The following is a 22,934-nucleotide window of genomic DNA, read 5'->3' as shown; positions in this document are numbered from 1 at the left end:
GAGTCACTTGTAGGCCCGTCAGCATATGAATATAGATACTTAAAAGAAGATGTATCTATTGTACAATATATAATGCAAATATAATTTGAGGGTAGACACTACAGGTTGATAAGGGAAAGATTTTAACTCGGATATCATGAAACTTCTCGGGCTGGTGACCTTTATTCGGAAAATTGTTTTTGTTTAGCACGTTTTCTAAAAGTTTGTTTAAATATGCAACTGAATCATTGACTTTTTAAATGTGTGCTACCTTCCAGGTGCAGGTTCTTGTTTGTTTTTTATTTAATTTTGTTGACATATCAGAGTCACATGTTTTAAGGAGAACATTTTCTCTTGTTATCAATACCATTAAAAATATATATTTTTTCATGATTTTAGTAATTTAATGCATTATAAATTAGTCTATGATTGACATGTGAACAAACCCTTCTGTAAAAACCTTCAAAATATCAATAAAATGCATTCATTTGGTGCTAATAAGTGCTACTTAAGTGGAGTTTTCCGGCTCAAGAATGAGGAAAAATAAGCTAGTTTTGAGCAAACCACCTGTAAAGTTATGTGGAAAAAGTTGATAAAAATAACATAGAGTTATCACCATACCAATTATGGATTATCTAGTGATGACATTTGGTGAATATCTGTAAAATTTACAGACGAAGTGAAGTAAAAATAATCACCTAAATATGTTTCTGGATGTTTTCTTTCAACTAGTCTGAAAGAAAATAGCAAAATAGCCAAAAATCTCAAGACTGAAGAGTGTATTAAAATCAACAATATCTTGTTGTGTTGTGTCTTGCTTGACATGTTGTTTAGTCCGTTATGGAGGCCTTAAAACATTTTCTGAGCATGCAACTATATTAGCATATACAGGATATTGGTACTGTATTTTATATGATAGATTTCAAATGTCCTCCAGATGAATGAGATGTAGGTCTCAGTGTTCCTCAGCAGCGCTCATCAGTCAGTGTGACACAGTGCTTTAGTTATTTCAGGTGTGCTGCCCTCTTACACACCAACACACGGCTCACAGGGCCTGGTAAGACTCGGTGTGATTAATAGTACCGGCAGCGGCTGTTTATCTTACAAGTACGGCTCTATAACGCCAGCAGACTTACGCATACACTCCTACACGATCACAGATGAGGTAACTGCACTGCAAAATGGGAAAATGCAGCCTGGATTTACAGCATGAAGCCTGGCTGCGAGGAGATGATTTACGGCTATAATTACTGCACATGGGTCTCCAGATGCCTGTACATGAGTTGTGCACGCTCACACGCTCACAAAAACACCATTACCCGTTCTGTTTGTGAGGATATCCTCTCAGAAAATGAAAGCAACAACATAGAAGTGTTTCTAATATTTCCTCTTTCTGCTCTCAGGTTTCCTCCCCTCCTCGCTGCACTGACCCATGAAAGAAGCCATGCCGGTGCTCACAGCAGGAGCGGGTGAGATGAGTTGGCATGCACTCTTAACACTTTCTGTCCCACACTGCTCGCAGCTCGCTGTGCTCCATCTGTTCACCTTAATGTACACGCTGGTTTCTCTCCTCGCTCTCCGCTGCAGGGCTCCACGAGACGCTGGCCCTGCTGACCTCTCAGCTGAGGCCCGACGCCAATCACAAAGAAGACATGGTCTTCCTCAAAGACGTGTTCAGTGAGAGGAGCTTAGAATACCTCATGAAGGTAAAGAACTGTAAATGTCATACAAAGCTGCAAACCAACAAATTTCATATATGCAATTTAAAAATAAACTTACAAAAAAATGTTTTTTGAGAGAATGAGTAGATTCTATTGTCTTGAAGATGCTTTTTTTCTGTTATAAACTGAATTTGAAATGAATTGTCATTTTGCTGTCTTCTGAGCTTGTAAACACAAGTTGTTTTTGCATAAGAAGAAGTGGAACTACATATATATCTCTTACAAATTCACATTTCAGCCTTGCTTTTTCTTGAATTTCTGTTTTTATTTTACTGCATTTTGGTAATATATACATGTAATCATACATTGAATTGAATTGAATTGAATTGAAAACATTTTTAGATTTGGTCTTCATAAGTTTTGAGTGGGACTGTATGAATCATTGTGTTTTGCATTTTTGGTGTGAATCACTGACTGTACATCTCCAAACTGCATTTCTTTCAGAAACTCTCTCCTCTTACAAAATGCATGTGTTTATGTTGCAGATTCATGAGAAGCTGAGACAGTATGAGAGACAGAGTCCGACGCCCGTCCTCCACAGTGCCTCTTCTCTGGCAGAGGATGTAAGTTCATCACACACACACACACACACACACACACACACACACACCCTAAATTACTTTTCCACTTGGGCACAGCAGTCAGTCACAATGAGTTAGCTCCGACAGAGAAGCAATGCAGGTATCAAAAGTGAATTTTAATGTTCTCAAAGTGCTGAATCATCGATGCTCATCTAATGAAACTCCATATCCTGCTGCTCACTCGCCAGTTATCAGCCGGGAAACTGCTGACCTTAGCTGCTCACTACTTAGCTTCCCCCTGCGTCCATGTCTGTTGTGTATCTGTCTGCAATTATTCTACGGTAAACTGCAGCGTGCATTACCGGTAAACACGTGCACGGGTTCATTCCGGGTCAGGACTCATCTGTGTCTGTGACTGGTAGGTGGCCGAGGAGCTGCAGGGTGGACCGATGAGCACCGAGGAGAAGGAGCTGCTGCACCTGCTGACGTCACCACACCTCAAGGTAAACAGGGTTTTTTTTGGAGTTTTTTAGAATAGTTTGATCAAGATGAGATGGAGCACCAGTGTACATTCATACAGCGATCTTTCCTGTCAGACATTTTATTTGCTCTGAAATTCCTCTCTGAATCTGTTTACAGATTCTGGCAGATGTCAGGCTGCTCTCCATGCGCTCCTGCAGCTCAACGTCAGCTCTGTATTCTCAGCACGTCTCTTTTCTGTCCCTGCAGGCCGTTCTCTCGGTGCACGACACCGTGGCGCAGAAGAACTTTGATCCCGTGCTGCCGCCGCTGCCGGACGACTTTGAGGACGAGCTGGAGGAAGAGTCGGTGAAGATCGTCCGGCTGGTGAAGAACAAGGAGCCTCTGGTGAGATGTGAAGAGTGTAAAACCTGCAGAAGGACTGGAGGATTAAAGAGAAGAGATAATGACTCTGAGCTCTTTTGCTCTTTTCTGTTAATGATCTTATATTTTTTTTGTCTGTGCTCCAGGGAGCCACCATCAGGCGGGATGAAGCCACCGGAGTGGTGGTGGTGGCTCGGATCATGAGAGGAGGTGCAGCCGACAGAAGTGGTGAATTATACTTCCTTTCCTTTTGTTGTTCTGCTTAGTTATACTGCAGCATTTAATCAGTTGAGCTGCTGCAGAGCAGAGACTGCAGGAGCAAATATAATGGGCCACAACAAAGAAATGGCTGAGAAACGACCAGCATTATGTTCTCAGTCCAAAATCAGCCAAAATATTCATGGGAGAAAGACAATTCTAGTGAAGAATATATATGTATTTAATTATTTATTTCTATAGAGGTGTCACAAGTACATATTGCTTTGTATTAACAGGTTGCAGGGAGAACATTTTGAGAACCACCAGCTCCTCTGTTTCAAACCTTTCCACATGTGCAATTCATAACTAAAGGAAACTATGAATTTTACAGATAGATAGATTAAATAGTTAAGGGTATTTTTTTGCTATTGCTAATTGCTAACTGCTGGAGACAAGCTTAGGCTCTTACTGTATATCCACCATCCTTCAGCACTTCTCAGCAGAATTTGGAAAAACTGCTTTCAACTATCAATTACTCCGCTTTTAAATGTAACTGTTGTTAATGTTCAATCTGTTTATTCTTCCTTTGTGTTTTGCTCTTGACATCATTGAAAATAAGGGCCTGCCTTCAATCATTCCGCAAGATTTAAATAAAAGATGAATGACTGAATGTATATAGTTACCCCTTACTTTGTGAAAATATGTATATATTTATACGTTGTATAGTTTTGGAGAGAAACAGGGGCACCAGTAACACCACAAAGTAAATACTCCCTAGCTCATGGTCCAGAGGTCTGACATTTTGTAGAGGTGTGGTTGACGAGATGTAGAAGCTCTGTGGTGATTTGCATACTTCTGGTATAAAGCATGGCCCAGTTATTCAAGTATGACTTATCATAGATACCAAACCTTTTTGAACTGATGTAAATCAGGTTGTGTTTAAGCCACATTTTAAATGAACACATTTTCAGACAGTAGAAGATTTTACCTTTCATATGAAGCTTGGCATGCATGCATTGTGGCACTACGGTTTTTCTGTTTTCCATTTGGTATGCCAATGAAAGGGTGTCCATTAACAGGTTAAAGGAATTGAAAGGATGAAGGTATGACATGCAGAAAAGTTCCTGCGTGACAGGCAGACAGGCTGTTGCAGTAAATGTAGCACAGCTCTCAGGAAACGGAGCGAGTGGGACGCCTCGGGAGACTTCTGCTTCTACAGCCGTGTGATGCCATTTGTCTTCATGCAGCCAGTGGAAATTAGTGACAAAGAGTATGCATAAAACGTATGAGACAACAAATCTGATACTGTAACGACAGTGAGATCAAAGCCACAGAGAGATGCAGCAGCAGCAGGAGGAGGAAAATGAGAGGGATAGTGTGGTTGTTGCTGAAACACAAAGCTTTCCATGAGTCCCAGGAGAATCAATCACACGACATAGACTCAGCAAAGATCTTTTCATGGGTGTTACCATGGAAATGCAGGTGTATGTGTGTGTGTGCATTGGAAACAATCGTGCATGCTGGGAAAGTAAACCAATCAGTGTTTGCATCCATTAATAATTTATGTCTTCCTCCGTTTTCTTGCTGTGTCGAGTGATGGAAAAAGCTCTCGTCAGTGTGCAGAGATTTTTAAAAATTAGCCTTGAGTCTCTTTGTATACATTATATCTGTATGATCGTGTCTGCAGTGAGCTTCTCTGTCCTGAGGGGGAAGCGTATTGATCTGACTTCTCTCAGCCTTTGATTTCATTGTTGTGGCTGCAGATCACAGCTGAGGATAGACGCGGCTCGTATCTGTGGACCTGACAGCGACACTGATGTTTAGATATGACTGATGATCCCCAGAGACCCGGCGGAGAGAGGCTCTTTGATTGTCATTGACGTGTCGGTCTCTCATCCTCACAGGTTTGGTCCATGTAGGAGACGAACTCAGGGAGGTGAACGGGGTCTCTGTGATCCACAAGAGGCCTGATGAGATCAGTCAGCTGCTGGTAAGATGCACAGAGAGCTTTACTGCAGATTTAAAGACATTCTTGTATTTATCTGTAACATATAAATATTCAGAGATGGACAAAATAGAGCTAAAACTGACTGAATACAAGCTAAAAATCTGGCAATGTAGACCTCCATTAAGTCTGAGATGTTCTCAAATCGTTATGCATCCATGGAAAAAACTTCACTTGATTTAGGATCATCTTCATTCTGGCAAAGGTCTATTCCATGGACAGCACTAATAAAGTCCTTCATCTATGTTGAACTTGCAAATGAAGATTGGCTACAAAATATCTGAAAATATCTGCATTTAGCACCATTTTGTTACTTTTTTGTTCCAACACAACCACGTACTGTGAATTTAATGTTGGGGATCGACAAACTCAAGTCTGTGATCATAATAAGGCAACCAAACACAAAAATTTGGTAAAAAATAAATTAGATATACAGAAATGAATTTATTTTCTGTGATTTTGCATCCAATGAAAAATTTAAAATCACTTTTTGCAATATTGCAGTATTTTGTCAAATATGTTGATTTATTTCTACATGTGCAGAACATATAATGTTTTTTTTCCTTTAGGTTAAGAGAGAGAAAATGCCCATATTTTATGTCACACAGAATCAGGAGTAAAAAAAGTGTTGCAGTTAAACAATAAACTTAAGTAGATGATCACTACTTTCAAGATTTTTGCATATAAAACATACGAGGAGCTGCCCTAAAATCATCTTTGTTATAAATACAAACTAGTCAACAGTTTCTAAAAGCAGTTCAAGTGCAGCTTAATTGTTTTGATATTTTGTGTGCAAAAAATGACAAAAAATATTTTTATTTCTTCACAAATGTGAGGATTTGTTTAATTTTTTAATTATTTAAATCTATTTTTTAATAGAGTTTAGTTAAGCATTTTGACTTTTAATACAATGAGTATATTTTCCTGATCATATTTACATTTTTTATGTAAGACCTTTGCTTGTAACAGTGTGGTATTAGTACTGTTCCTTGAGTCCACCACTGCCTTAAAATGCTCTGTCCTCGTTTTATTTATTTATACAGGGTGCACTGATAGTCCATTAAAAGTCAAATCCACCTCAGGGAGCCCTTAAGTGAAGTATACTTAGTGTTTGTCTTTAATTTGAGGCTTCAGTCACACTCCTCCTCCGTCTTCTTCTGTCTATTTGTGATCTAGTCCCAGTCCCAGGGCTCCATCACTCTAAAGATAATCCCTGCCACTAAAGAAGAGGACCGACTGAAGGACAGCAAGGTAAGCGTAAATACTACATAGTCTTCATTTGAAGGGGAAAATATTCTAGTTTTGATCTGTTTTTATGCATTTGTGTTGGGGGCATTCCTGGTGAATTATTTGTTTGCATAAATACAGTCATGGAGAAAAAATATTAGACCATTTTTTCCTTCAGTTTTTTGTTCATTTTAATGCCCAGTACAACTAACATGTGTACATTTGTTTGGACAAATATAATGATAACAACAAAAATATCTCATAGCTCATATAGCTCAGTTTAATTTAAGAGCTGATATCTAGCCATTTTCCATGGTTTTCTTGATAATAACCAAAATCATTATCAAGAAAAACATTAAAATTAACAAGAAATTGAAGAAAACAATGGGAATCATTTTTTCCATGACAGTATGTAAAAACGGGGCCTTTTCTTCTTGATTCCAGGTGTACATGAGGGCTTTGTTTGACTACATCCCATTGGAAGACAAAGCGACGCCATGCCAAGAAGCCGGACTTCCTTTCAAGCGAGGAGACATCTTGCAGGTTGTGACCCAGGACGACCAAACGTGGTGGCAGGCGAAGCGAGTGGGCGACAGCAACCTGCGGGCCGGACTCATCCCGTCCAAACACTTCCAGGAGAGGTGAGAGCGCCCTTGTGTCCAAGCAAACCTGCGGTGTAAACTGATCGGTGCAGGGCTCTAAGGTTCACCCACAGAGTGCTGATATTTATTCTGTCCAGTCGTGTGTAATCTGTCAAATCCACGTTCATGTGTTCCACTTTGAAGGGTCAACTATGATTAGATGTAACATCAAAGCAGCGTGGAAAAAAAAAATCAAAACGCAGCCGTGAATGGGCGCATGCTGATACTGTTAGTGTCATAATCCGTCAGTAAGATGATCTCAGCTGGCTGGGAGAACCCTGCCAAACACTGCAGCGTCTGTTGGATTAATAACCACAGCTTAAACACAGAGAAAGACATACGTCAGAGGGGCGGCCGGGCTCTCAAAGACCCACACGCTGTCTTTTGTAGGTTAAATAAATGTTTAGGATGGAATAACACATTTCTGCTGACGCTCTGGGTTCCTGCTGCACTCTGAGCTCTCGGCTGAAACAATGACGAAAGAGAAAAATGTGTTTAAATGCATCAGCATGACTGAACAAAAGTAGAATAAGCTCAGGTCTCTTTAAGGACAGTACAAAGTGTGGTTATGTCTGTATAAAGTGACTGTCAATATTTAGTGTAAGAAAGGAAATCAAACAACTATGAAGGGATGCAAAATTACCACAAAAAGACCACAAATAGATTGAGAGGATACGAAACAACCACAATAACACAAAAACAACTACACAGAGATGCAAAACAAAGAGACTCAAAACAACTGCGGACAGATGCAGAACTACCATAAATGGCTACAAAACAACTGCAAAAACATGTAAAATGATTGTGAAGCAACGCAAAACCAATGCAAAGTGATGCAAAATAGATAAAGATAATACAAAACAACCATAATAGCACAAAAGACAACTGCAGAGAGATGCAAAACTACCACAAAGAGACTTTAAACAACTGCAGAAAGATGCAAAGCTACCACAAATAGACCAAGCACACCTAGAGAGAGAGATGCAAAGACTGCAGAAAGATGAAAAACTACCACAAATGGCTACAAAATGACTGAAAAAAGATGCAAATCGATTGTGAAGAAATGCAAAACCACTGCAAAGTGATGTGAATAGATGGATATGATACAAAACAACCACAATAACACTAAAACAACTATAGAGAGATGCAAAACTACCACAAAAAGACTCAAAACAACTGCAGAAAGATGCAGAACTACCACGAACAGACACAGCACATCTACAGAGAGACGCAAAGACTGCAAAAAGACGCAAAACTGCCACAAAGACATAGAGAGATGCAAAACCAATGCAAAGTGATGGAAAAATATATGGAGACAATACAAAACAACCACGAGACGAAGAGACACAACATGACCTATATTAGACATAAAAAAACAAAGACAAAAAACAAACAAAGACAAAGCACCACTGAAGCGGAAAAAAGGCAGAGACATAAATCAGCTACAAAGAGAAGATGTAGAAGAGAATGCAAATAGATGGAGACAACAAATTGTGACACACAGTGACCACATAGTGACGTAAAAGACTGCAGAGACATAAAAAAAAAGGGGACAAAGAGACCTTAAATAACAATGAGAAAGCTGCATCAATTGTAGTTTTTTGTGTCTTACACAGGAGGGTTGGGGAGGATAGTGATAGGTTAGTTCTCAGGGGATCTGTTTTGTACCTCCGCTCTCTTTCATGTTCATATCTTTTGTTCCAACTCTCTGACACTCCCTGCTCACCCTTTGCTCACTGTGTATTTCTGACCTGATGATTCTCTTCCTGCTCCGTCCTCTCTTGCTCTTTGTTCTGCTGCACATTTCTCCAGGCGACTGGCCTACAGGATGAAAATGGGCACGCTCCCGAATCCAAAATCCCCTAAAAAGCCTGTCTGTAAGTTTCTGCTTCCCAGGATTCTACTGCACCTTCAGCATCATTTCATAATCACAGTTTTACTGCCTCTCACTGTCAGATCTCCTGTCATGATAGGACAATAATAATATCTCTGCCGGATACACACAACATGTTTTCCTTGACGTTTATTGACCTTTTGTGCTGGTAATTGGCATTCTCAGAGGCATTAGCATTCATCGTCCGTCCTCTCCGTGCCTCTATGTAGACATGTTTTTAAAAGGGATGAGAGGGAGATGGAGGGGCACAGAGACGGAGGCAGGGATCAGAGATATGAATTAATCTCTTTCATGTTCGGTCCATCTGGCCATCGAGCGGCTTAAGTAGATCCAGACAGTGTAACAAGCTGCGCCCACTGAGAAACAAAGCCCCGACAATACATTACACTTCTCACTTTCTCACTCTGTAATATAGAGGGCGGTGTGTAAACCCGCCAGGTGAGTGGGTAATGTGAGTGGTGGCTCTTCGTGGCGCGTAAGCTGCAGGCGATCCGATTAGGCCTGAGCCACGGGGAGACAACAAGAGCTTAGCAGTATGGCACTAGTATGCAGCAGCAGCAAGCCTTCGGGGACTCTTCCGTCTCGGCCTCGCTCAACACTCCTCCAGCTCTCTTATTAATTCCCCCTAAATCCCAGCAGGGGCCCTTTAAATGTGGACACCCCCCTCCTTTCTCCCTCCCCTGCCTCCCGTGTGTGACGTCACCGATGACGGAAATAAATCTCTTCGGATTTTAAATCCTCATTTCATAAATTTCCCAAATCTCATTCTCTTGTCTGCTATCCACACCAACATGACCTTCTCTAATGTTTCACACTGTTGTTTCTCCTGGATGCAAACTATATCAGATGACCAAGGATGTGATAAAGGTGGGTACATGTGCAGCAAACATGCTTCATGTAGAACACACAAAACACAAAATGTTTTATGCCTTAAAACCTCATTGTGTGCGTGTGTGTGACTCGTGTGTGTGTGTGTGTGTGTGTGTGTGTGTGGAGAGCGTGCATGTGTGCTAGCAGTGAGTGCATTTGGGATATCTCCTGCTTCCAGCTTAATTCCTCCCCTCCTGCTGTTAATGCACCAGACTAGAATAGAGATTCTTGTGTGTGTTGTACCAGGTGATGTGCAGGCACAACAGCGTCCCTGGAGACTGTAGCCCAACCAGGCAGAGGCTGTTAGAGATAACAATAGCTTCTTTTTTAGTTTGCGTCATCCTCAGTCACCATTATTCTTTGTTCTGTTTTCCCTCCTTCTCCTTTTACTCTGCTGGAGCTTCAGCTTGTGTTTTTCATGTAGCTTTCTCCTGTTTTGCCTAATCTTGTAAAATCATACACATACATACATATATCTCCATACATTAAATTTAAGGAAAGGGAAAAATTTGGACCTAGCTGAGGAGAAGTAAACAGTTTTATTTAGTTTTGGAATGGGTTATTAATAGCTTTCTGTATGTGAGGCAGTTTGCAACCTCAGATGTAAATAACTGGGGAGGTGAAGCTTGTTTACGTGTGTGTGTGTGTGTGTGTGTGTGTGTGTGTGTGTGTGTGTGTGTGCGTGTGTCAGAGAATTGGCTCACAGCTGGCTCCTTTCCAGATAAAGGAGAGTCCTCTCCTCTCCTCTCCTCTCCTCTCCTCTCCTCTCCTCTCCTCTCCTCTCCGACGTTCCTTCATTATCTCTTGGCTGCCCGTCCACTCTCGCCTCCCGCTGTCTGCCTGCCTGCTGCCTGTCTGCCCTGCTTGCCCTCTCCTCCCTCCTCTTTAACTCTTCCACCTCCCCCCTACTCCTTAACTCTTCCAGGTCTCTTACCCTGTGCTTACCCCATCTTTTCCCTGCTTGCCTCCCTACAGAGGACTGTGACTGTGAGGGCTATTTCAATGGACAGTACATAGGTGAGAGCGTGCATATCTTTCTCCACCTCCTTCTCCCTATCTGCTCTTTGCCTGCTGCAGCCTGGCTGTGCGCTGGTTCCCTGGGTGCTTCTGAGCTGGGGGTCAAACAACTGCTTGTGTAGGGTTGACCTGCCAGGGGCCGGGGGTTGAGGGATAAAAGGAAAATAATCAAGAGAGGGAATCAAAGACAGAGGAAGAAGATGTAGGAGAATCTGATTCCTTAGTACAAAAAGAAGACGTGTGCAGAAAAGCATTTGTACGAAACGTGAAAGCAAAATAATGTGTAGGAAGTATCGTCTCACACTGCCGACGGTGCCAGTAACAGATCTGCCTTTTCCGCTGTATAATTAGAGCTAACAGTTCAGAGTTGTGTCGTCGAGGTGTCAGATATCACAGTATAGAGGCAAAACAAACTGAATTGCATTAAAAACAAAGCAGTGATGGATTTGATTAGTGCAGGATTTCTGTTGCTTACGAGTCTATCATTTTCAAATTATGTTGTAGGAAGTTTGCTGAAAAGAACTCACCCGTGTAATTTGGTGCTACTTATAAGCTAAAGAGAAAGAGAGAGACAGTACAGTATACTTAATTTGTACAATAAATTCCAAATAATTAGATTATAATTATAAAGAGTCTTTTAGTCCGTGCACGGCATGAATATGAACACATGAATATTCGCTGAGGCAGAGATGGAGCCGTTCCCTCAAGATAACTACTAATTTAGTCTATTGTAAAGAAATTATAGAAATAAAAACTGAAAAAATATAATAAATAAAAATAAAATAAATAGCAAAATTAACATCAGTACGGTATCTTCAGTGTTAGTGAATTGCAGACCATTTAAATAAAGAATCGGTACAAATTAAATTAATTTAGTGCCAAATGACAATTCTTTACAGGAAGCTTGCAATCAAATTATTAGCACCTGTTAATTAAAGAAATACCAAATATTAGAATATTAAAATTCACAGATGACCAATATGAATAGTGAATTTTTCATTTATTTACCATGTTGATTGCTCTCTGAATGTCTGCAAAGATACTCAGAATGCAAATAACTTTATTTATGAATTTCTGACATCATTATGCATTAATATGTATTGTATATGTGCTGCATTGTCAACCAATTCTGGCAATAGAAATTTTGAAAATAAAATAAATGAATAAAAATAAATAGCAAAATAAACATCAGTACTGTATCTTCAGTATTAATCAGTTGCAGACAATTTAAATAAAGAATAAATAAAAATAAAATATCTAACATTATTTCAAAATCACCCCAAAGCATAATTATTTGCATTATATGTTGCATTAATGAGGAGTGCTTTAGTTCAAGCACTGGATTAATATGATCACATGAACACCCCCCCCCCCCCCCCCAAAAAAAAAGAAAATAAAAAAAAGATGCACTTTGACTTAAGACAAATGCTAATGCTAATTGCTATGTGTACATTTATGAAGTTCCCAATTTGTTGTGATATTGTCTAAAATATAAATAAAACAAGTTGATGATTTCCTAAACCTTCTGTGACAAATATGCAACTGAAAATTGTACAAGTTGAAGTGGAGCTGTTCTTTCAAGATAATTTCAAATTTAATACTAAATCACAATTCTTTTCAGGAAAGTTGTTAAATGAAACATTACCAAATATTGATACTGAAAATTGTATTTATTGTGTTTTTAAAAAGGTAGCCAGGTATTTTATACTTTTTGAGTGGATGAAATCCATTAGTCCCCTTTATCCTCAACCCCTCCCAACCGTCCACTGGCCTCCCCTCCCTCACCCTCTCCAGGCCGACCTGACCCCGTATTAACCCCCCACATCCTGTGAGCTGCTGGAATGATGATGACGAGCACAAGGAGCGATCTAAACACAGCTGAAAGCTTCTCAGCACCTTCTCCCTGTAACACAAAATACATTAATGGAATAGTATTTGTGCTTCCTATCATGCACTGTGCTTGGAGCTGTAAAACCCTCCTCCCCCCAACCCCCCAACCCCCCTCCTCCTGAACCTCCCTCCCCTCCCGCCCTGCATCCTAACTAACTGCCCCTGCTGCTGTGCTGCCAATGCACTGCTTTCCCTCCTCCCTAAAACGCCCTCCCCGCCCCCCCACGAGGGCCCGGCTGCGTTGGACGCATTGCACACTCAACCAGGCACGTTTGCTGCTCGTTCACCCTGTGTGGAGGCGTGAGGCTGGGTTGTGTGATGCTCTAACGCCGGTTATAGTCTCTCCTAAGTGTAAAGCAGTGGCGCCCTCCTGTGGCCAGGTGTTTTCCTGGGAATTTTATTCAGGTACAGTGCCCGGCTCATTCCCTCAGGTACACACCACTGACGGGGGGATACAGACAGTCCTGGCCATGGGAGACCCTCCTTTGCAGTCCCCTGACGTGGCGTTTCTCAGGGCCAGGCTGTCCTGTCTGTCCTGCCTCAGCACTGTAGCCTCTTTCAGAGCAGCATGCCTTGTTAGGACCGTAATGTTGGAAAATGATGTCTATTTTGGGTCACTGAGATCTGTTTTTGAACTGCTGAAACTGAATTTAAGGAATGTTTTGCTTAAAACAGTCTGCTTCACCTGATGTGTTGACTATCAGCTGCATGTGATCTGATTTTTGGTGGAAGCATGACGTCTAATTAGCTCAAAGTTCAGCTAATATCTCACATTATCAAGTATTTACACTTCAGATAAGAGTGAGCTATTTTTGTCCCTGTGCACTATTTACAGAGGGTTTTTTTAATGCATGATTATCAGTGGGTTGGTCTTGAATGTATTCAAAAACATTGCTTTTGCATTTGCTCACTGCACTTATCTATTTTTTTTATGCAAAAAGATTGCATCATGGAAGTGGTGTTGTGTACTCATGTAATCTAATCTTGTGTAAGTCATTTTATGGTTCGTGACATCTGACAAAAGACCTTTTTTTTTCTTGTCTGCTCCTTCTCCCTCCCATCTCTGGCCTCGCTGCAGCTGGTTTACGGAGAAGTTTCCGGCTGAGTCGCAAGGACAGACAAGGATCCTCCGGAGAGAGTTCTGACCCTGGAGACCCCGATTACCTGACGTATGAGGAGGTGACCCGCTACCAGCAGAAGCCCCACGAGAGGCCCCGTCTGGTGGTTCTGATCGGTGAGTCAGCCACTGAGGAGGTTCCCCTGTGATAATATTGACACCTAGTGGCTCAGAGCATACATTACAACACACTGCTGACCCTTACAGCTTTTTCATAACAATTATGCCTGTGAAGTTAACCATCTGTGTCATCTTGTAAAGGATCTCTTGGAGCACGGATCAATGAGCTCAAACAGCGTGTGATTGCTGAAAACCCACATCGCTTTGCAGTCGCTGTACCACGTGAGTCAAACACTGTACTTATCAATGAACTCAAATTACACCACACATATAAAGATGTTAACGTGACTCCTGGCCCCGTAGTGGCAGCCTTCAACTGACGTTACTAATCTACTGAGCTGTATCACCTGTCAGAGTCCACAGAAGTCCACAGAAGCCGTATATTTAATCCTCCTCTTATGTTGCGGATCAAATTAATCCATTTCAAAGTTTAAAAATCTTTTTAAAAAATAGTTAAAAGTATTTTTTCATTAAAAAAATAAATAAATAAAAATGTAAAATAAAAAAAAAAAAAAAAACTTATGTCATTTAAAACCATTGTATTTTTATATGTAGGTCTTTCCAATATACATCAAAAAAAAGTTTTGACATGCATTTTTTTTTTTAAACAAGTGACTAAACAAGTCCTCATTGAACCATGATCTGTGAGAGCACCATTGCACTAAATTGTGTTTGAAATGGTTAGAAATTGAGTTATTAAAGAAATATACACAATGTTTATTGGGATTTTTTAGTTTCTTTTTCTTTTGGATGATTAAACATGCCCCGGGTCAAATTGACCCATGAACATTATTGCTGTTCCTGAGAAATGAACATGACAGGAGGGTTATGAGCAGTATCTGTTATAGAGTTTTATAGAGAGACGGAGATATGAAGAGCTCTTATAAGCCTATAAAAGTCTTACATATACAAAAATTAAGTTGTTTAACCCTCTGGAGTCACTGATCAAATCTCATGACTTCACGACATAAGACCAAATCAGTGTCGAGCAGCTTTCCTCTACAGTTGTGGCTTGAAACTCCACGCCAGTTTTTGTTAGATGATGATCGGCCGAGTAAAAGAGATAGGAGATAGGGTCAAATATATTTAGTATAAAATTATAGAACTAGATGTTATCCTCATTTTACCTCTTAATATGTTATATTTAAAACCTGTGTTCAAATTTTCAACATTTAACATTATTTATTCAGCATGATTATATGTTAAAAGTAAGAAACATATCCTTTTCACAATCAGATTTTATGTTTTTAGGGGGCCAAAAGTGAAGGGTCAAAGCAAAAGAACAATTATCGTGTCATATAGGTGAGATTGTGCTGAAAAAATGATACCAATGTGGCATGGTAAACATTTTTAAGTGGTATATGCAGGCAGAATTAAAAGCATTAAGAAATGGCAAAAATAGCCCCAAAGTCTAATTTATGAAAGGATCTTCATCATTATCTGCACAGTAATAAACCACATAAACATGATTTTATTGTTGTGAAATATACAAAAGCCAGCTGCTGCTTTGTGTGGAGCTACAGGACTTTGCAGTTACATCATTTGTTGTATAATCTGAAGTGTTAGATTAGCCACACAGAGGTAAAAAACGCCTGGCATGTGCCAGATGTTGAGGTGAAGTAGTTTTACATCATGCCGCTTGATAAAAGTCCTCTGCGTAGGACACACCTGTGTTTCCTCGCTCTAAACTTCTCCAGAAGCCTCTTCTCTCCTCGTCTGCAGCTGCATTTAAGGGTTTGGAAGATGATGTGGAAGCATAATATTCCTTCTTTGTGTTCCCACAGACACCACCAGGCCCAAGAAGCCTCATGAGAAGGAGGGAGTGGAGTACCACTTTGTCACCAAACAGCAATTTGATGCGGATGCTTTAAACAACAAGTATGTTTACACTCATGCCGCGTTGCTTTTAACCTACATGATTTGTTCCCTGCTGAAGTTGAAGCTCTGTTGTTTCTGTGCAGGTTCATCGAGCACGGCGAGTACAAGGAAAACCAGTATGGCACGAGTATAGAGGCCATCCGTTCCGTGCAGGCCAAGAACAAGATGTGTGTGGTGGACGTGCAGCCTGAGGTAGGTGTCATGTTACAACCACTGAGCTCGTCTTGTCTAATGCACACTAACTCATCATAGCATGTCAGGAGCTGCTGATCCTGCAGGCAGCAGCAGTTTGCAGAGTTTAGACGAGGGCAGGCCGTCACATTAGATCTGCTCTCTGTGTGGAAGCACCGCTGTTGACTCTATTGTATGTAAATCCGTCACTCCAGGCCCTGAGGAGGCTGCGGACAGCAGAGTTCAAGCCCTATGTGATATTTGTCAAGCCTCGTGTTCCTGAGAGCAGACGCCGCCGCAGCGCCGCCACTTCACCAGGAGGGGGAGAGCACAGCCGCGTCACAGTGAGTCCCAGATACTCTTTTTAATCACTTCATTTATATGTTAATGGTTCAACATTAACCCAAGATAATATATATTTGGGAACATAAGCAATGCCAGAGGAAAACATCAACTACTGACACTGACAGGTCAGACTGAAAACAAATAACAAAACAAGCAAAAAACTACAAATTTTAGTAAAATAAATTAAAAATAAAAACATGCATTATTGTGTTTTTTAAGTATAGACATGACAGATCACCCACAGAGGTATAAGTTCAGTTTTCCAGGCCAGGTAGACTGTTCATATAGCTCATAAAAAAGCTTCAGAGTGCAGCTATCTTTTGCTTAATCCAGTGATTTCCAAATATTTGAAGTAAGATATTTCTTTATTAATCCCATTTACATTACATTAACATGACATTTCCGATGTTACAGCAGCAAAAAGTGTAAAGCAAAAATAGAAGGAAGCATCACTAAAATAAGAATAAATAGAAACAAGCAATATTAACAAGAAATATCAAACGATTAACAATTTAAGCAAGAAGAAAAAATAAGTAATTATGAGTCAACTGTCTGATTTGCACCATTTTACCATTACCTCTCATCATCAACAGCACCCATTAGGTCCCAAATCAGGTCTTTGACACTTCTCACGATATTGTTAAGCATTGTTTAGTCAAGTCTGAATTTGTATTAGTAGTGGCGACTTATTTTTTGCTACTTTCTCCGTTAGCTACTAACGTGTTGTGTTCTAAATTCAGCTTACACATTATATGGAATATAGTGCAGAATGAAAGACAAGAAATCTCGAATATTTATTGACATTCAACACAGGTACTAGAATTAAAATAAACAGTGGCAAAACACAGCTGGGCTCAGTAAATGTAACTGCCACCCCTCTAAAACTAAAAAGCAATACTTTGACTTGACTTTGACTTTGAATGGATCATAAAATAAATGTTTTAGTGCTGGGAAATGAAAGCTGTTGCTACAATATGACTGGGAACATTTTACTGCACAATGAATTACATTTTGCTGATTACAGTAGACTTAGTTTAACCAGAGTAAGATTTTGAATGCATGGGTATTCACAGTGTAATACAGTGATTTTGAAATTTCTTCCACCTCTGGCAGTCATGATAAGCCTTTCATGACCTCAAATGATGCCACGAGGACTTGATGAGTGCAAATGTAGTTGTTTGATATGTTCTTTTCTTTGTTTATGTTTGTTTTTTTGTTGTTAAAATTTTCTCCTGTTTTTTATATTCCTATTATTTATTAATTGCTTCTATTTATTTATTTTTAATCTAGCACGGACAAGAATGCACTTAATTTCGTTGTACATGCAACAATGACAATAAAGATATTCTATTTTATTGTATTCTATTCTATTCTATTCTATTCTATTCTATGTGTGTATTCTTGTTTAGCTCCTGTATGTGTCTCTCTTCTCCATAAATTATTTCCTTTTTGCTTTTTGCTTTGTGCAACAGGATGAAGACCTGCAGGAGATGCGTCAGTCTGCCATCCAGACTGAGCAGCAGTATGGACACCTGGTGGATCGGGTCCTGATCAAGGAGGACTCAGCCAGTGCCTGTGCAGAACTCCGGGGTATCTTGGAAAGGCTAGAGCGAGAGTCCTTCTGGGTGCCTGTCAGCTGGGTGCGGACCTAAATCCCCCTCCCCCTCCTCTCCCACCGCACCCCTCCAGGAGAACTTCACAGCCAACCCACTCAGATCCTGCACTGGTCCTCTCCTGATCCCCTTCCCCTGCTGGCCGGCCCGGGAGTCTGCTGAGCTCCCTTTGAATGACTGAAGCAAGGCTGCTCAGACATATAAACTGAGGCACCAGAGGGAGAGGATGATGTCAGAGGAATACCTCGTTATATTGCGTGTTTCAGCAGATCGACAGCTCTCTCGGTCCAGAAAATCACAGTCTCACTGTCACTCCAAGTCATATTTATTCAGGTTTGATTTTTACTTATTTATTGACTTCAGAGAAAAGTTTAACAAGTGTTTTATTCCTCACGCTGTCACTGGAGCGTGGCAGCTTCGGGATCTCACTCAGAGGATTGCTCAGTCAGTCAGCTTTATCGTGACTCTTTTTGGAGTACCTGTAGTAGCATGTTTTTTTTTTTAGCTTCACACTTTGATTCAACTCAATGCCAATCGCAGAATGCTTCCTGTTAATTCCTGCTGCTCATGCATCCTGTACAGTGTAACAACCATTCATACACTCAGCAGAACAGGAGAAATTGATATATAGAGTCTAGTGAATGCCATTTGAAACTGTTGTTTTTTTGCTAAATCTGATTTCCACACACGAAAAATGATATCCGAATGGAATGTGAGAATTTTATTTTCTACGAAACTGTTTGTTTTTAAGGAAACGCATGATTATTTAATCTCAGATGTATATATTGTAAATGTTTACTCCTGGTGTGCCAACGAAAGATCTCGTAGCACTTCAATGCAACCTGTTTACCTTCGGTCCCGGGGAGCCCACCTCCTGTTTGTGTGTACAGAGTGACGCCGCGCACAAAGTGTGCGTGGACGGGTTCACACACACCGACACGAGACGCTCATTTTACATGCAGGAATGGGTTTTGTACAGTTTCCTTGCACATATCTGTATTTTTGACTGCAGAAGAGGAGGCGGGGACTAGATATCTGTTTTCTGTGATAATCAGGGTTTTGCTTTATTGATGTCAGAAAGGACGCTGAGATGTTTAAAATGAACACTGAAACTTTTTGCTGATAAATCACAAAATATGTTAATATATTTATCAAGCAAAATTGCCAAACATTCCTGAGTTACATTTCTTCTTCTGTAGTGGTGAACTGGACGTCTTTTAAGAAGATTGTGACGGATATTTGTCACTATTTGGACATTTTATTGAGAAAACAGTTATCGAATTGGCAGATTGATAATTTAAAATGATTTTTAGTTGCAGCCTGATTTAAAATTAAAGGCCTGACACAGGAAGAAATTGTCATAAATGTCAGTCTTGCATTAACAGTGGCAAATATCTGATTCACGGTAAAGGATGGGTACACATTGTTTCAAGAGCAAGTGCATGTATTTGAACATTTAAAGAGTTCTTTGTTGGATAAATCATAATTTTTCTCTCAACAGACTTTCAATGAAAGGGATGGGGACAAGATACAGCCCCAATCTATGTGACAATGTATTCAAAATTTAGCAAAAACAGTTGGGTTTGGGTTCTATCTGGTCAAACAACATGAGGGAAGACAGTAACTTTGGAGGAGAATCACTTTATTAGACTGTCAAAGCCTTTTATTAGCTTGAGGAGTACTTTTTAAACAGAGCAGAGTCACTTACTATTAGAATAACTTTTTAAAAAGGATCTTTTCACAGCCAGAATGGAGAGGAGACATTATTGCAGTGGCCAAGCTACATATTTGAAAAAATGTGAACCTATCCTTTAATGACACAAATGTTTGGGTTAACTATCACTTCTGCACTGACATTTTCTTGTGTGTGTGTGTGGTTTTAAAAGACGCAGCCTCCAGATCCCCTCTGTTCTTTTTGAATTTAAACATGCAATGATCTCTTCTGTATGAACCCAGAATGTTGAGTTTGTAACGTGACCTGTACAAAGTGCCATAATAAAAGCTCGCTGAGTCAAATGTTTAGTCTTTTTTTAATTTCTGTTCACATGTTTTGCCCCTCCTCCTTTGTGAGCCTGCTGTTTCACCTCAAAATGTTTAATGTGTTTACCTCTCAGCTGCTCTCGGCTTCAGTGCAGGACATTTAAGTGCATCTAGACTCGGTTTGTGTCCTCAGCTTGTTCCCACAAGAGCACTCGGCACATCACATCTCTATCAGCGTTGTTTTCCCATGCAGTCTGTGCTGGGGAGAGATTATTGTCACAGTGATAGATTAGTGGAGAACAAAATCGAAGCTCTGAAAGAATTTAAATGCGCCTCAAGTTTAAACTGTTTCATTCCTTCACTGAAGTCAGTCACTACTGAAGAAATGTTTTTGAAAACTGATACTTTCTACCTTTATACTATATATGAAATATTGTATGTTTTACTTAAAGGCTTATTTAAGATCAAAACTGTTCTGTTATTCTGCTCATTAAATCATTATATCATTAAAATATACAGGTGTCTAGTGTAGCAAAGACCTCGATGAACTTGGGTTGGGGTTATCACAGAAAATTGAAATCCTTTGTTGACAATCAGTGTAACATTGTTCCATGTATAGACTAAAGCAGGTTGTCATAATAATTCAATAATTCCCTGTGGAGTCTAAAAGCGTATTGCCTTTTTAAGGCTGAACTGTAATAAACACCTTTTTGGGCTCCGCACTAATTCTTCATTACCATCCCCATTCAGCTGCTGTAATTGAAAAAAGATAGGAAGCCCATTATTCTGCCCGCGGAGTTCAGGTTTTCAGTAAGTTTTGCGAGGTTTCATCATCAACTCGCTTTCAGTCTCTCTCATATGCAATTACCTCCTGTGACTCTTGAGACTACTGCTGACAGAGCCAATTAAACTGGGTAACAATCATTCTAATTAGTGAAGCTGCTCCGCTGAGAAAATGGAACGATGTTAGTGTGAAGGTGTGCTGATGCTGCACACAGATCCACTGATGCTCTTGTGGAAAAACAAAGTATGCTGAGGTTATTATGGTGGCCACATACCAGTCATACCTGCCACACAGAGAGAAAGGACATCTGTGGTGAAGGAAAGCATCTGTCAACATTATTACAGAATTAATTGTGTTGGGACACTTGGGTTGATAATTTTTTTTAAAGTTATGTTGTCCAACAGCAAATATTATGCATTTTTATGGCATTCTGTACCATGAAAATGTAAAGATAAGAAAATGGTCATGGTGTAGTTAGTAAAAAAAAATGCTTAACCCCCTTGTAAATGGTACGCTGATCATGGTAGGACTATAGTATGTCCAAAAATATATATTAAAAACCCCACCATATTATAGTATGTCCCAAAAAGATAAATAAAAATGCATCTCAGTGCATTTTGGAATGCATTCCATTGTGCTGTGTTCATTGAAAAGTTTTATTTTTCCGAATGTTCAACTATTAAGCATGTAACATGTAAGCAGCAGCTTTTAGATCAATTATAGTATGTCAAAAAAATGTTTAAATGTCAAAATCTACGTACTTTCTCCAAAAAATGATCATGGGAGTAGTAAAATATGTCCAAAAACATTTTAAAAAACATCGTTTTATAGTATGTCCAAAAAAAAAAACGCCATAGTATAGTATGTTTAAAAAAACAATAAACCCTGCCCTGAATGTCATACAATTTCTAAATGTCCGGATACTCTCAAAATGGTGTTTTTATAGTCTGTTGATAGATGTAGTCGGTTGCCTTTTCCAGAAATAAAATAAAATAAAAAAGTCATACTATAGAATGTAGTTTTTTGTCAAAAATGGTCAAATTTTAAAATGGCTAAGGATGCTTTAAATTGGTCAATTATAGTCTGTTGATATGTGTGGTAGTATAGTTAGTCCAAAAATCGCAAAAGAACACCATATTATGGGATGTCAAAAAATTACCTTCTCAAAAAAAGTCAAACTATAGCATGTCGTTTTTTGTCAAAAATGGTCAAATTTTAAAATGGCTTAAACTGCTTAAAATGTGTCAATTATGCTCTGTTGATACATATTACCGCATAATATGGCCAGAAATGACAGAAAAAAACATTTTTTTGGATGTCCAAAATTGACTCGTTAAAAAAAAAGTCATACTATAGCATATCATTTTTGTCAAAAATGGTCAAATTTCAAATGGCTAAAAATACTTCAAATGGGTCAGTTATCGTCTGTTGATACATATGTTGATACATATTAGTCTGTTGATGAATGTAGTAGGGTGGCTTTTCTAGAAATAACAAATAAACACAATATTTTGAAATGTCCAAAATAAAATAAAAATAAAAATAAAAAAAAGTCATACTATAGCATGTCATTTTTGTCAAAAATGGTCAAATTTCAAATGGCTAAAAATACTTCAAATGGGTCAGTTATCGTCTGTTGATACATATGTTGATACATATTAGTCTGTTGATGAATGTAGTAGGGTGGCTTTTCTAGAAATAACAAATAAACACAATATTTTGAGATAAAAATAAAATAAAATAAAAATAAAAAAGTCATACTATAGCATTTTTGGTCAAAAATGGTCAAATTTGAAAATGGCTAAAATGCTTCAAATGGGTCAGTTATAGTCTGTTGATATGTGTGGTAGTATAGTTAGTCCAAAAATCGCAAAAGAACACCATATTATGGGATGTCAAAAAATTACCTTCTCAAAAAAAGTCAAACTATAGCATGTCGTTTTTGTCAAAAATGGTCAAATTCCAAAAGGCTAAAAATACTTCAAATGGGTCAGTTATCGTCTGTTGATACATATGTTGATACATATTAGTCTGTTGATGAATGTAGTAGGGTGGCTTTTCTAGAAATAACAAATAAACACAATATTTTGAGATGTCCAAAATAAAATTAAAATAAAAAA

General features: G+C 39.3%; 1 protein-coding gene across 2 annotated transcripts in view; it reads left to right on the top strand.

Moving 5' to 3' along the window:
- mpp3a (MAGUK p55 scaffold protein 3a) overlaps positions 1-20,066 on the top strand; it is a 32,245-nt gene extending 12,179 nt beyond the window's left edge. The window contains exons 2-20 of one of the 2 annotated variants that reach the window (XM_059348004.1): positions 1,383-1,448; positions 1,567-1,685; positions 2,186-2,263; positions 2,644-2,724; positions 2,951-3,088; positions 3,211-3,292; positions 5,167-5,252; positions 6,444-6,518; positions 6,939-7,135; positions 8,948-9,012; positions 9,876-9,896; positions 10,875-10,916; positions 13,146-13,211; positions 13,885-14,040; positions 14,185-14,265; positions 15,828-15,921; positions 16,005-16,113; positions 16,308-16,436; positions 17,910-20,066. In XM_059348004.1, coding sequence (XP_059203987.1) covers positions 1,412-1,448; positions 1,567-1,685; positions 2,186-2,263; positions 2,644-2,724; positions 2,951-3,088; positions 3,211-3,292; positions 5,167-5,252; positions 6,444-6,518; positions 6,939-7,135; positions 8,948-9,012; positions 9,876-9,896; positions 10,875-10,916; positions 13,146-13,211; positions 13,885-14,040; positions 14,185-14,265; positions 15,828-15,921; positions 16,005-16,113; positions 16,308-16,436; positions 17,910-18,089 — 1,836 coding nt within the window. In that variant the 5' untranslated portion in view covers positions 1,383-1,411 and the 3' untranslated portion in view covers positions 18,090-20,066. The remainder of the gene's footprint in view (positions 1-1,382; positions 1,449-1,566; positions 1,686-2,185; positions 2,264-2,643; positions 2,725-2,950; positions 3,089-3,210; positions 3,293-5,166; positions 5,253-6,443; positions 6,519-6,938; positions 7,136-8,947; positions 9,013-9,875; positions 9,897-10,874; positions 10,917-13,145; positions 13,212-13,884; positions 14,041-14,184; positions 14,266-15,827; positions 15,922-16,004; positions 16,114-16,307; positions 16,437-17,909) is intronic. The other variant, XM_059348005.1, reaches the window with a different exon arrangement.
- Positions 20,067-22,934: the final 2,868 nt, after the last annotated feature.

The sequence above is a fragment of the Centropristis striata genome, chromosome 13, assembly GCF_030273125.1.
Source record: "Centropristis striata isolate RG_2023a ecotype Rhode Island chromosome 13, C.striata_1.0, whole genome shotgun sequence".
NCBI lineage: Eukaryota > Metazoa > Chordata > Actinopteri > Perciformes > Serranidae > Centropristis > Centropristis striata.
This window is presented reverse-complemented; position numbering and strand designations above follow the sequence as displayed.